At 42.9% G+C, this 13,967-nt stretch overlaps 1 protein-coding gene across 3 annotated transcripts in view; it reads right to left on the minus strand.

Annotated features, from left to right (window-relative positions):
• Positions 1 to 13,967, minus strand: part of HDAC10 (histone deacetylase 10) — a 440,238-nt gene that overhangs the window by 242,975 nt on the left and 183,296 nt on the right. For all 3 annotated transcript variants that reach the window (XM_085653979.1, XM_085653977.1, XM_085653978.1), the window contains one exon: positions 2,989 to 3,054. In XM_085653979.1, coding sequence (XP_085510105.1) covers positions 2,989 to 3,054 — 66 coding nt within the window. The remainder of the gene's footprint in view (positions 1 to 2,988; positions 3,055 to 13,967) is intronic.

Consider the following 13,967-nt stretch of genomic DNA (forward strand, 5'->3'; position numbering starts at 1 on the left):
ATTATTTAACTCAAACTCATCTGTCCCTAAATTACACTCCATCAAGCTCACAGTGACACTATTGTAGCAGTGCTCCAGCTGTCACAAATCAGACGCCTCTAAGAATAGGTCATGCTATCCCTTCCAGTCAGACATGAAACTGTATGGCTGAAGTTAACAGAGCTTCAAGGAAACATTAGTAGTAGCAGTGCTCTGTATCCATGAGAGGATGTGCTAATTTTCTTTGTTTGTCACTATTATTCTTGTTTGAGGGATGGGAAAATCCTTGGCTGCTCTCCATTTTTTAAGTCAAGCCAAGCGCAACACGCATGCGTTGCTCTAGGAGATGATCTCTTGTAATCGCTCCAGCTTTTCAACAAACTCGTGCGTGTGGCTTTTTTTTTGCACACATTTTATTGGCCATTGCGTGTGGCTTTCAAAAATGAAAGCACGCAATTGGCCAAAGGCAGGTGCATGTCCCACCTTTCCCAGTAAATGTTTCCTCCCACGGCCTACAGCTGTCGGGAGCGAGCAGCGGCGCGCAGGGTGCCATCTGTTCTGGGTCATTTTACAAAGGTCGCTTTTAAACATGTTTTCACTTGCTTTGCTGAAAGACAATTTCAAAAAGTCAATTTGTAGTTTTATTTCTGAAGCAAAAACTGGTTGCCGGCATGCTTTAAAGAGCTTCATACAGTTTTACACTTGCCAAGGTTTTCGCACAATTTCATATGGCTCGGAGCCAAAATCTCCCGCAATTTCGTTTCCCCTTACCAGGATTCAAAGCCACGACCTACATGTTACATGCAGACTTTTGCAGAGTTCTGTGCCAACTTTAAACTGGATTAAAAAGTGCAATAACAACTTCTGCTTCCTGCAACATTCAGAACTATAAACTTGCAGCCAGGTCCCTGCTGTAAGTCAAGCACTGACATTGGTATCTGCTCGCCTCCAAGCACGCCCCGACGCTCTTTCACGGCTGCAGGGTGCCCGAGCTACCGCCTCATTTTAGGAGATTGACAGCGCGCGCGGCACCCTGCAGCACATTACCGGTGTGGCAGTCATCATTTGCACCGGCCTTTATTAAATTGTTTCATTCCAGCGCTAGCGCCGCCGCCACAGTACCGGGTACTTCATTTGTGTATCCGCGAAGAGAGCAGCTTAGACAACCTAATTTGCTTTTGTACTGCAGAATGTAATAGTGTCTGCCATTGCGATCCACCGCGTGCCTCCAATATGAATCAAACACTGCACAGGCTATAAATCACCCATCGGCCGCGCGTTTGAAGCGATTATTCCTTCCTCGCCCAGGAGATGAAAACATTATCCCACGTGCTCGCGGAGAGGTGCGTCCGCACCGCTGGAATGATATATTCACGTCACCGCCTTCCAAGCATATTTAGAATATTTGATGCCGTCTTTTGGTGATGGTCGACCTGGTTCTGCCACACCTCTCACCTGGAAGTTTGCAATCCTTGGGCCATATTTAAGAGCCAACAGCCTGTATATGCTCTGTGTTTTTTCTTTAAGTGCTGCATTTCCTCGTTCCCCTTTCGCCCACCTCCCCAGCTTATAAATGACCTGTGCACGCATGCGCAACATCGCACCTGCTGAAGCTAAACAATATCGGCAGAAAACAATGGCAAAACTAGTGGGTCTCCATTCACATACAAAAGGCGAGACCTATTGGCTATGCCAATGCTTTTATTTTTTTGCTACACTGTTTTTACAGAGTGTTACGTTTAGAAAGGATGATTACCTTTTTATTTTCATTTTTGTGTTAGCTAGTTTACTTTCCTTGGCTGCATTCAGATTCCTCCTTCAGGACGTTGTTTCCTTTCCTCTCCACCTTGGTCTTGTTTGGGTCAGCATTGTTTTTCCTCCTGCTTGCCACTCCTTCCTCTATCTCACATGCTTTCAGCTTCTTATTCCTGCAACATGCAAAGCCTGTCTTAACACAAGCCTGTCTGGGCCCTTGCAGGGTTGGGTGGTTGCAGGATTCTGAGGAACACAGCTATGTTGGATGGTTACAGAATGCCTGTAACCTTGTAGTGAAAACATCTGAGCTCTTGTGGCACGGGCAAACAAGCACACCTGGGGTAACAAATTGAGAAAAAAGCTTCCTGCTGGAGAGTGAAGGCGCAATGTAATGCTGTCGCACCTTGCTTCATTCCTGAAGGGCTTAAGACGGTCGCTTCTATTGAAGAATCCTAGCCAGGTTATGGCAATGTTACATACATGTCCCTTCAGAATGTTTGTCTGGACAATTTGCAGCTCGTTCAGAATGTGGCAGCCTGCTTGGGCTCCGGCACTGGAAGGCACACGTCTCTCTTCTACTGAGAAATCTTCATCAGATGCTATCAGCCAGGATACAATTAAAAGTTCTGTGAGCTGTGCATTGGGTTATTCATGGAAAGAGCCAGTCATTCGTTCTTGAAGCTATGAAGTCCTACCACCCCAGGGGAGCACCGAGTTCTGAAACAGATTCGTCAAGGTAACCTGTTGCCGTCGTAAAAGATCTGCATTTAGCTGCCTGCGCTGTTGAACAATGTTCTTTTTTCTCTTGTCTAAAAACAGGTTTGCTGAGATTTAGGAAACAACTGAAAACACTGTTGTATTATTTAGATTCTCTGGTGTGCTCCCTCAGTCCTTTTATCTTTGCACTTACCGAATTGGTAGGAGTGTGCAGTGAGTAATAATACATTTTTCGTGTTTAGTTCCTAATATTTAATGCATTTACAAACATTAGGCATTTTTAGATAAAGATGAAAAATAAATACATAACCCCTCCCCCCCAAACCTCTGTAGTTTACAAAACAATGTTACCATTAAGGCGTGCTCCAACTTACACAAAACATGAGAAGCACAGTTCAGCAAAGGCACTCAGGACATATTATTCTCAAAATATGGGTCTTTTGTTTTTTGCCCTCTCGAATCTAGAAGGCTGTATTATTTGCACACCGCCCTTTCCGCACACTGTATCATTTTTCCAGTTCAATCAATTTAAAGTACCTCAAAGGCAATCGGCAGCAACACGTGGAAAAACACCGCAATATAATCTGCATTTCCCATCCCGACCTGCGGAACAAAAATCAAAAGAGACAGAAGTAAAAAAATACACTATAGTCAGCAGAATAACATATTGAAATGACATACAGTACGCTCAATCTCCTGGCGATACAATTTAGTGAGCAGAATTGGCATGTTTCTCAAGAGAATGCCTTCATTTCTTCCTGTAAGAAATTCACTAAAGAATTCCTGACAGGTTTGAATGGTTTTAACCACTGTGCACTTCTCTGCCACGAGTGTGGAGAAATCCCCTGTAGAAAATCCCACACAAGGACTGGAAGTGGAAGTACTAAGTCGTGGTTTGCTTTGCAGGTTTGTTAATGCCCACAAACGTTTGCTGGTCACCATTAACAACCCGGAAACGGATGCCTTCGAACACTGGAAATGAATGGTCAGAGAGGAGGAATTCCCTTTCCAGGATGTAAAGGAGAAATAATCGCCTCTGAATTTTTAGTTTAGTTGAAACTGAAAGGATTTCTCAACAGGGAAAAAGGTTTTCCCCGTGGTGAACAAAAAATAAAAGATATATATATATATATATATATATATATATATATATATATATATATATATATATAATAATAATAATAATAATACTGGGTTTTGTAAAGCGCGACAGCTACCTCGCGAGGAGGTGTCCCGGCGCTAGTAGAACACAGAAGACATGGGAAGTAGTTAAAATTAGCAATTAAAAATTAAAAAATTAAAAAGCTAGCGTGGTTGGTTAAAAAGCCAGGTTTTTAGCAGTGTCTTAAAACAGGATTCGGAAGGGGCCTGTTGAATTTCTTGTGGCAGGGTATTCCACAGAGCGGAGACGTTAGCCGAAAAAGTCCGACCCCCGAGTCGAGCCTTTTTCGTGCGTGGGACTGTCAGTTGAACACGGCAGTTAGACCGCAATGCGCGGGTTTGGGAGTATCTGGGAAGACTGTTTTTCAGGTATACTGGACAGGAGCCATGCAAAGATCTAAAAGCCAGCGTTAGTGCTTTAAACTTTATTCTGCTGGCAACTGGCAACCAGTGCAGAGATCGAAGATGCGGAGAGACTGACTGCTTGAGTGGAATTCGCAGTAAAAGTCTCGCAGCCGCATTTTGAACTACCTGAAGCTTTTGTGTCAGGTATTTTGGTAGGCCTAGGTAGAGTCCATTGGCATAATCCAGCCTTGAGGTCACAGTAGCGTGGATAACCGTTTTTCGGCAGTCTTCTGGTAGGAGTCTGAGGATTTTACGAAGATTTCTCAGTTTGCTCGTACAACATCCGGCAACTTGTTGGATATGGGAGGTAAAGGACATGCAATCATCCCATCTCACTCCAAGATTTTTTGCCGTGTGACTGGGTGATGGGGCAGGACCCATCTCCGACGGCCACCAAAGATCTGACGCGGGCGGGGAGCCCTTGCCAAAAAAGATAACCTCAGTCTTATTGGCATTAAGTTTTAATTTATTAGCGTTCATCCAGTGGGCTACATCTTGAAGACAGCCTTTGAAGTTAGAAAAGGACTCTTGCGTGATCTCGGAATACGGAAATACCAACTGTGTGTCATCGGCATATGAAATTGTCTTGACACCCCAGTTGGCAATTAGCGTAAAGAGAGGAGCAAGGTAGACATTGAACAAAAGGGGGCTTAAGGCCGACCCCTGCGGGACTCCACAGCCAAGGGGCTTGGGAGCCGACAAGATCGTTCCAAGTGCCACCTTCTGGGTTCTCTGGGATAGGTAAGAGTGTACCCAATCCAGCGCCTTATCCTGAATCCCTATCTCGGCCAGCCGGCTGAGTAGTCTGGCGTGGTCCACCGTATCAAAGGCGGCCGACAGATCCAGGAGTACCGGCATTGCTGAGTTCCCTGCATCCATCGACCACCTAACTGACTCGGCTACCTCAATAAGCGCTGTTTCCGTGCTAAAGCCGGGCCGGAAGCCAGACTGTGTTTCATGGAGAATTTTGTTTACTTCTACAAATTTACTCAGCTGGCGCTGTATGACTTTTTCCAACATTTTTCCCGGGGCGGCTAATAGGGATATCGGGCGGAGATTAGTGAGATCTTCCGGGTCCCCGTTAGGCTTTTTCTTTAAGGGCAGGAGGGTAGCATGTTTCCATGCATCCGGAAATATGCCCGAAGCAATGGAGGAGTTCCAGATATGATGAAGTGTAGGAGCTATGAAGTCGGCTATAGAGCTCCATAATTTTGCAGGGCAGGGGTCGTCGGGTGAACCAGATTTGCATCGGAGCAGTTCTTGCCGTACCTCACTCACGGGGATATTGAGGAACTGGGTGAAAGTCTCACTTAGCTCGCTCTTATTCGCGAGGTCCTGTTTCACTGTTTTTATTTCTGGTCCAAAAGAGTCGTAGACCTTTTTAATTTTTTGATCAAAGAACTCAGAAATTTGCTCACAAAGCATAACTGTTGGAGCAACCTCCCTCTCAATGCACTTTGGTTTAAAAAAAGACACTACTATTTTGAAAATCTGTTTGCTAGACTGTTCTGCCTGTAGAATCGAGTCTGCATAAAAACGTTTTTTATTTTTCCTAATAGCTTTCCGTAGATTTTTAGAAGCTTCTTTGTACCTAATCTTTTCCTCCAGACCATAGTTTGCTCTCCAGAGTCTCTCCAGCTTTTTACAAGCTGATTTCTCTATTCTTAGCTCCTGCGAAAACCAGGGTGCTGAGGGAGAGTCTCTTTTCGATAGTGCACGGGAAGCTGGCGCAATGGAGGAAACCATCTTTCCAACCCACTCGTTGAGGAGTTGAGCATCAATATTGGCGTTGTTTGTCAGGGATGGGGTAGTCTTTTCCAGGACAGGGCCCATAGTCTCGGGGATCAGCTTCTTCCATTGTCTTTTTAGGAAGTAACATTTACTGGACGCAGAAATGTCGTGCGCCAAGTTCAGTGTAAAAGGGACAAGTGAGTGATCTGACCAGGTCAGAGGAAGTGGATCCTCGGACAGCACATTTTTGATATTAGAGAAGATGAGATCAATAGTATGGCCCCCCCCTATGTGTAGGGCCCTCATTGATCAGTCTAAGACTGGCCGTGCTTAAAGTAGCTCTAAGTAGCTCTGCCATGGCACAGTCGGATTTATCCATGTGGATGTTAAAGTCACCCACCACAATAAAATGGGGGTGGAGGAGCGAGCTCTGAACAATCATGTCCAGTAGAATAGATAAGTTAGAATCTGCGCCGCCCGGTGGGCGATAAATCACCAGTCCTGCTAATGAGAGCTGAGGACTTGCCTGAAAGCAGAAGTGGAGGCCTTCAATTCCTTGAATAGTCGTAGGTGCTGAGGAGGTTAGTCTTAAGTGCTCTTTAAAAATGATAGCTACGCCATCGCCTCTTTTTGTCCCAGAACGGTTGGCGAGGCATATTTTAAATCCCAGAGGGACTGCCAATGCAATGGAGGTCAAGTTGTCTTCCTTCATCCAGGTTTCTGTTAAAAACAGGATATCCCATTCCTGTTCTTCAAGTAACAGCCAGACATCATCAGCATGTTTGGCCAGGGATCTACAATTCAGTAGTCCGGCTCTAATGCCTATCTGAAGTGGAGATTTGGGATTAGGAGGCCTCACAGAATTTACGTTGCCAAAGACTATCTCACAAGTGTTACAAATCTGAGGAGGGGCGAAGGTCAGAGGGTCTGTAGAGTGCGGACAGCATTTAAAGGGGGGAGCCAGAGCCTTTAGGTCCTCACCTGACCACACTATCCTTTCACCCTGAGATCCCTCGCCAGCAGCATGTCTGGCCCCGGCCGCGGTCTGGTCGCGGACGGGCGCAGACGGGCTTGCCTTAGGCGCGCCTTTGGCGCGCAAACGGCGCCCCCGCTGCGCCCGTCCGCTGCGCTTCCGGTGGAAACACATGATAAATAGTGGCGGAGGTAGGGGTGTGGCCTGTCAGGTGGTGGGCGTGGCCTGCGTGTCCCAGGGCAGGGCGTCCACTCGAGAAAGTATCCCGTGGCTTGGGGGATCGAGGTAGGAAAGTTGTCAATCACCTTAAATACACACTCGAAGTAGTCAAATAAAGTCTAAAATCACTTCAGTTTACACAGTAATACAATTTTAAAAACGCTAGCTAGACTCTCCCGGCTTCCGCCTCAGGAGGTCAAAGTGTTCATATATAAGTATATATATATATATATATATATATATATATATATATATATATATATATATATATATATATATATATATATATATATATATATGTTTGGTTTTACGTCCAAAATGTCCTCTTTCACATCCAAAATGACGATCATAGACCCAGATTTGGTGCAATTTCGAAGTTTATTGTGTTCCAACGCCCTGCACCACCGCCATGACGCGTTTCGGGCAACTCCGTGCCCTTGATCACATGACGCGCTGGTGGAGTGCTTACCAGAATTTAAAGTGACAGTGCAAAGTTTTTTTCTTTCTTTTTTTGTTACAAGCATAGATATAGAAAACATCCGCAAGTTTATACACAATAGGTGAACATGTTTACAGTTTAAATAAATAATGCTGAATAAAACCAGACGGTAATAGATTAAATGTCATCAACCATCTTATAGTAATAAAAGCAGTATTTACGGTAATAAATATTTAAAACAAAATTACTATGTTTTAAAACTTTTAAAACCACCAATTGTATGATACCTACCACATAATATTAGGGTCTAGTTCATAAATATGTGAAAAAATAGCAAACTGGTAGTGTAAACATTATGTTCATTCCTAATAATATAGACCAAGTGGCCATACTTGCTGATGAATTCCGTATTAAGTTATGCCTGAGAGATAGTGCAACCTAAACAGTGTTAAGTAGACCCCTGTTAATAGTCACAGCCGTGACTTATTAAAGTGCAAAGTGTGTAAAAGATCAGAAAAGAATAAAAAATATATAAACAATGTTTCTCATTGGTGAGGCAGCAGCTAGGTGGATAAATAGATGATATTTAAAATTTCATCTAAAAAAGTATATATCCAAAAGTTTGTTACTTATAAACATGTATAAAAGTCCTCACTAGAGTTCAAGCCTTGGGGTATCTTACTGTCCAGTTCTAAAATATACCGTGTCTCTAATTTCCGGAGCATAGCCTCCCGGTTGCCTCCTCGCTTTTGCGGAGGAATAGTATCTATGACAAAATATTTCAAATTATCCAATTTGCTGTCATGGCGTTCTTTAAAATGTCTGGCAACCGGGTAGGTAACATCAACATTGGTGATTGCTCTTAAGTGCTGGAGTACTCGTTTATGCACCTGCAATTTCGTACTCCCTACATATTGCAAGTTGCATGAGCACTCCAGTACATAGACTGCATATTCTGTTCTGCAGTTGAGACTTTTTGTAATCGGTACTGGATTAGGTTTAAAAGGTGTGATGTAATTTGTTTTGTTGACCCCATATCGACACGCTTTGCATGTATTACAGCGTGTGAAGCCATCCTTTGGGCCTAACCAAGTTTTGGAAACCAGAACTTCCGGACTACTTTTTACCAAGGAGTTGCTCATTGACTGAGCTTTCCTGAAGGTTATACAGGGTGATCGGATAGTCTGGTTGCTCAAAATCGGGTCACTTTTTACTAATGGCCAATTCTTGTTAACAATTTTTCGGATAGCTTTATGTTGTAGGCTATATGTTAAAATCAATCTAGTAGAGGTTTCCTCAGGCGCAATCAGAGGTTTGTTGTGTACTAGGAGAGCAGTAGGTTGATCTAGGTTAGCAGTTTTATTTATTGCAGTATCTAGAGTTTTTTCTGAGTAGCCCCTGTCCAGGAACCTATTTTTACTTTGCAACTGGGCTCTCCTACACTCAACGTCATTGCTACATACCCGGCGAATGCAAAGCATCTCCCCATAGGGGATGCTATTGATCAGATGTACAGGGTGATGGCTGGTAGCATGTAAAATTATATTTCCCGCGGTTGCTTTCCTATGCAATCTTGTTTCCACCTTATTTTCTACTATGTATACTTCCACATCAAGAAAGCAAATTGTGTTTTTACTCATTTGTGCTGTAAAACCAAGGTTAAAATTGTTACAATTGATGTTCTCCACAAATTTCTGAGCATTGATTTCAGTTCCCTTCCAGATTAAAAAAATGTCATCTATATATCTATACCAACATAAAACCTGGTCTGTTACAATCTCCAAATATTCATTTCTCAGGACCTGTTCCTCCCAGTATCCCATATGAAGGCAAGCATAACTGGGAGAAAAACAGGCCCCCATTGCAACGCCTCTGATTTGATTAAAAATCTGATTGTTGAATAAAAAGAAATTGTTCTCAAGACAGGTTAAAATCATGGTGGATAACATTTTGTTGTGCAAGTGCATGACATCAGATCTTGTGTTCAAATAATATTCGACTGCTCTAATACCATCACGGTGGTTGATGCTAGTATATAGCGTTGTCACATCCATAGTTATTAGTAAATACTCTTCTTTCCATTGAATATCTCTAAGCTTTCTTAAAAAGTCTCCAGTGTCCTGTATGTACGATGGGAGACTCTTTACATGATTCTGCAGAAAGAAATCCACATAACGTGAGGTATTTTCCAATAAGCCGCCACAGGCCGATATAATAGGCCTGCCCGGAGGTTTGGAAATGCACTTGTGAACTTTAGGGATAAAGTAGATAGTTGGAAGCTTCGGGTGGTCATTTTTTAAAAATTTAAATTCATCATTGGAAAGCAAACCAGCAGATTTCCATGCCAACAGTTTTCTGTAAAATTCATTACGTGCTGTGGTTACCATTTGCATGTTGCTTCGTTTGTAGCAGTCCACATTGTTGAGTTGGTTGTATGCTTCTTCCATATACATTTCATGTGGCCACAACACAATGTTGCCCCCCTTGTCAGACTGGCGAATGATGATCTTTTTTTGCTCTTGAAGTTTTTTAATCAGTCTGTAATAATCACTATTTTGTTTGTTATATTTGTTCACTGAATGAGAGATTTTGTAATAGAGAGACTTCAATTCCATTGTTACTTTTTCATTGAACAAATCCAGATTATCTCTCAACATAATGGGGCAAAAAGTCGATTTGGGCTTAAATGGAGTGCATGTGCTTCTACTCATAGTCGAATCATCCAACTGTGGTACTTGTGTGCAAACGTTGCTTTCTGCATGTAGATCCTCCAAATTCCTGAGCAGCATGCTTTCTTGTGTTGATAATTCCTTCGGATCATCTAATGTTGGTATCAGCATTGTAGTTGGAATATCTGTGCTTCTTCCTCGCATTGCATGGTATTTTCGCAATTTCAGTTTGCGTATAAACTTGTACACATCAATTCTTGTGGTAGCATAGTCAAAATTTGTCTGTGGGCTGTAGGATAATCCTAGTGACAGTGTTTTTATCTCCTCTTTATTAAGTTCGATGCTTGTCAGATTGATTACGGTACTCGCATTGACGTCGTTTGCCTTTATCGCCGTTGCCAATTTCTGGTGGTTTTTTTCCCTTTCCTGTTGTTTGGTTTGGCATTTGATGTGGCACCGTCGTCTTGCTCTCCGCTTTAGGTTCCTGGTCGTGGTGCATTTGCATGTTGCACATTTGATCTGAGTGTTTGTCGTCTGTCCTGGCGTAGGTAATCGACCTCTTGCGCCAGGGTTGGTTTTGGAAACCCCAATGACCTTGGACCCCTAGTCTGCTCATTCTCAGACTCGCTGTCAATGGCGGAGCTCAGTTCCGATGTCGAAGATTGCACCTCCGGATTGCCACTCGTGCTGGGTCCTGAAATACCTACTGGCGCTGTAATGCTAGTGGTTTTAACATGATCGAATTTTTTGGAAAATGTAAAGACCCGCCCTTGCTCGTAGTCGCATTTGTCCCGGTGGAATTTGAAAGTCTTTCGTTTCTTTATTATGTCTTCTTCCTTTTGTAATCTGGCCAGCATCTCATTACGGTATTTAGAAAGTATTTCTGTTTGCTCTAACTTGGAGATTTCTTCGTTAATCTCATCAATATTTGTTTGTAATTTCTGTCGATCACTATCAGCATATTTTACCAGGATCTCTATTAAATGTCGTGAGGATATCAAATTCATTTCAGCCCACTCTGCTAACATTTGCGGGTCCGGATTTTCATAGCTTGGTGCTAGCATTATCCTTAGTCCTCTTGGCACTCTTCCGACTTCGAGATACCGGGTAAGTGATTTGTGCTCCCACCATTTAGATTGTTCTTGTTTCATTAATTTCTCTAATTTCTTGAATAATTCTTTGACGCTCTGATTGGCTATGGGAGCTGAATTCAAACTCGGGTTTTTTAGTATTTCTCCGCTAGGAGAATCATTGAACATGTCCGTGGCCCCTGCCTCGCGGCTCCTCAGCGCGTCGGCTGACATGGTGCAAACGTGTGGGCGATTATATTATTAGGGATTACAGTCTCAGGCTATTGCTTAGTAGCTGTGCCTAAAACAAGCACACTCCTTCTCCAGACATTCGGCGTTTTTCCCTACCTTGAATGAAAACTCCGGCATAACCCGTATCCTCCGATACGCGCTCTGTCCTTTAGTCCATTTGGCAGGATTCTTGCCTCGTCTGGGGGCTGCCGCGGCTATTCCTTACAGGAAAACTGTGTACACATCCGGGAAGAACCAGGAAGTTGCTCCTTGCCGACCGGCCCAGGTTGAAGGAGGGGTCTATGGATACCGAGGAAGCAGGCTCGGTAATATCTGTTTGGTTTTACGTCCAAAATGTCCTCTTTCACATCCAAAATGACGATCATAGACCCAGATTTGGTGCAATTTCGAAGTTTATTGTGTTCCAACGCCCTGCACCACCGCCATGACGCGTTTCGGGCAACTCCGTGCCCTTGATCACATGACGCGCTGGTGGAGTGCTTACCAGAATTTAAAGTGACAGTGCAAAGTTTTTTTCTTTCTTTTTTTGTTACAAGCATAGATATAGAAAACATCCGCAAGTTTATACACAATAGGTGAACATGTTTACAGTTTAAATAAATAATGCTGAATAAAACCAGACGGTAATAGATTAAATGTCATCAACCATCTTATAGTAATAAAAGCAGTATTTACGGTAATAAATATTTAAAACAAAATTACTATGTTTTAAAACTTTTAAAACCACCAATTGTATGATACCTACCACATAATATTAGGGTCTAGTTCATAAATATGTGAAAAAATAGCAAACTGGTAGTGTAAACATTATGTTCATTCCTAATAAATATATATATATATATATATATATGCACTTTCGGTTGCCTTTGCAATTGTTCGCTATCTACAACTCCACAGAGGGGGAATAGACAGCCTAAAAATTTCACATGGCAGCTGAAATGGAATGTCTGGAAACCTGTATTTGGTGTGGCATTCCAGTCATGTTATTACACCTGTTTTAGTGAATTAGAAAAAAGTGTAAAAGTGTGTTCAGGAGGAGTAACAATCCGTGGTGGCTCCTCCTCTATGGTGGAGGAGCGTCACCCCCTGCCAATCTCAAAACTTGAAAAATAAAACTATTATAAAACAGGTTTATTATCGTTTTATTTTTCAAGTTCTAAGGGCAGGGTAAGTCTTGGGGGCGGAGATATCTCAAGGGCAGTGACGAAAGGGAGTGGTGCGCACTGCTGTCAGTGCGTATGTCGTTATGGCTGGCCGTCTCTGGGCGGCGAAACCGACACGTGCACTGAGCGGTCTGCAACCCAGCTGCGTTGTCGGGTTGGAGACAGCAAGCACAGGATCCCAGTCTCTCTGGGAAATTCACTGCGCTCAGGCCAATCCTGATGCTGCTTTGAAGCATGAGAGCCGCAACTAGATGTGGCTGCAGGGGAGTCTAGCCGGTAGGTACGTTCTTTTTTCCCTTTTTTTTAGGTATTCTTCGTAGTGCGTTCCCCTCCCTCTCCCCACCTCTCGGTAGTCCCAGCCCCCGCCCTGCCGCTCCACCCGCACACCAGCCGCTTCAGGTTGCAGTCCTCTGCCTACACTTTAACATTTCTCCTTGGGAATCGACACAAAAGTTTCAATCCTGTGATTTGTAAAACATTCATGATACAAACTCAAGTTTTAAAAAACTAGACACTTTCATTTTTTCCTTAATTATTACTGACTTTTGAAATATATCGAAAATAAAATTATTCATTAGGGTGTAGGTATGGTCAAGCATGGGTGTGTTGCCATTACGGGGGAGTTCATTACAGCATGCCCTTTTTTTTTTTTTAAATCAATCAGTTTTACATCTGAAGAAAATAAAACTATCAGTAAGGAACTATCCATATTTCTAGTAATAAAGCATCTAACTAATAGTAACGATGAGTAAATATGAGCTTTCTAAACAGTCACATTTTCGAATGGCAAATAAACTAGTCGGAAAGGGGGCTAAATGAGGTCAGCATGCTACGGGGGTAAGTTGTTGAGGGCTGTAAGGACAGGGTTGCAAAATCTGGTAGAATGGGTCAACTGGTTGACAATTTCTGAAGCACTGGGTCAGCAATTTTGTGAGAAGAATAAGGAGGAAGGTACTCGTCTTTATTTAAAATTTTGGAGTCTGAAGAGCATAGTATGGCTATTCACAGATACAGAATGTTTCCGTTGACAATGTTACGGCAACAGTTAGGTCTATGAAGTGGGCCGCCACTTTTTCTTTTCTTGTGTGTTTATATACCCCCAGCGTACCCTCTTCCAAGGTCTCTAGGCCGCAGAACTGAGCTACTGCGGAGAAGGTGTCTTGAATTTGTCACTAGTATTGCAGCAGAGAGGTGCAACTGCAAAGCATGTGCTAAAGATCTGTCTGAGGTGGAAATGCAGCAAGGGCATAAAATGTAGGCATTAAGGAAAATGTGATTTAACTTGTTTACGGTCAGATATGCTCTGTGCAGGATTGACCAGACACTTTGTTTCCATTTGCATTATATAGGCGTTAACAGCTATTCTAGTTGCTAAAAACATCCAAGAGTAACAGGATACGGTCTAAGAAAGGTTCAAGACTTGGTGGAAATTGC

The sequence above is a fragment of the Triturus cristatus genome, chromosome 4_1 (genome assembly GCF_964204655.1).
Source record: "Triturus cristatus chromosome 4_1, aTriCri1.1, whole genome shotgun sequence".
NCBI lineage: Eukaryota > Metazoa > Chordata > Amphibia > Caudata > Salamandridae > Triturus > Triturus cristatus.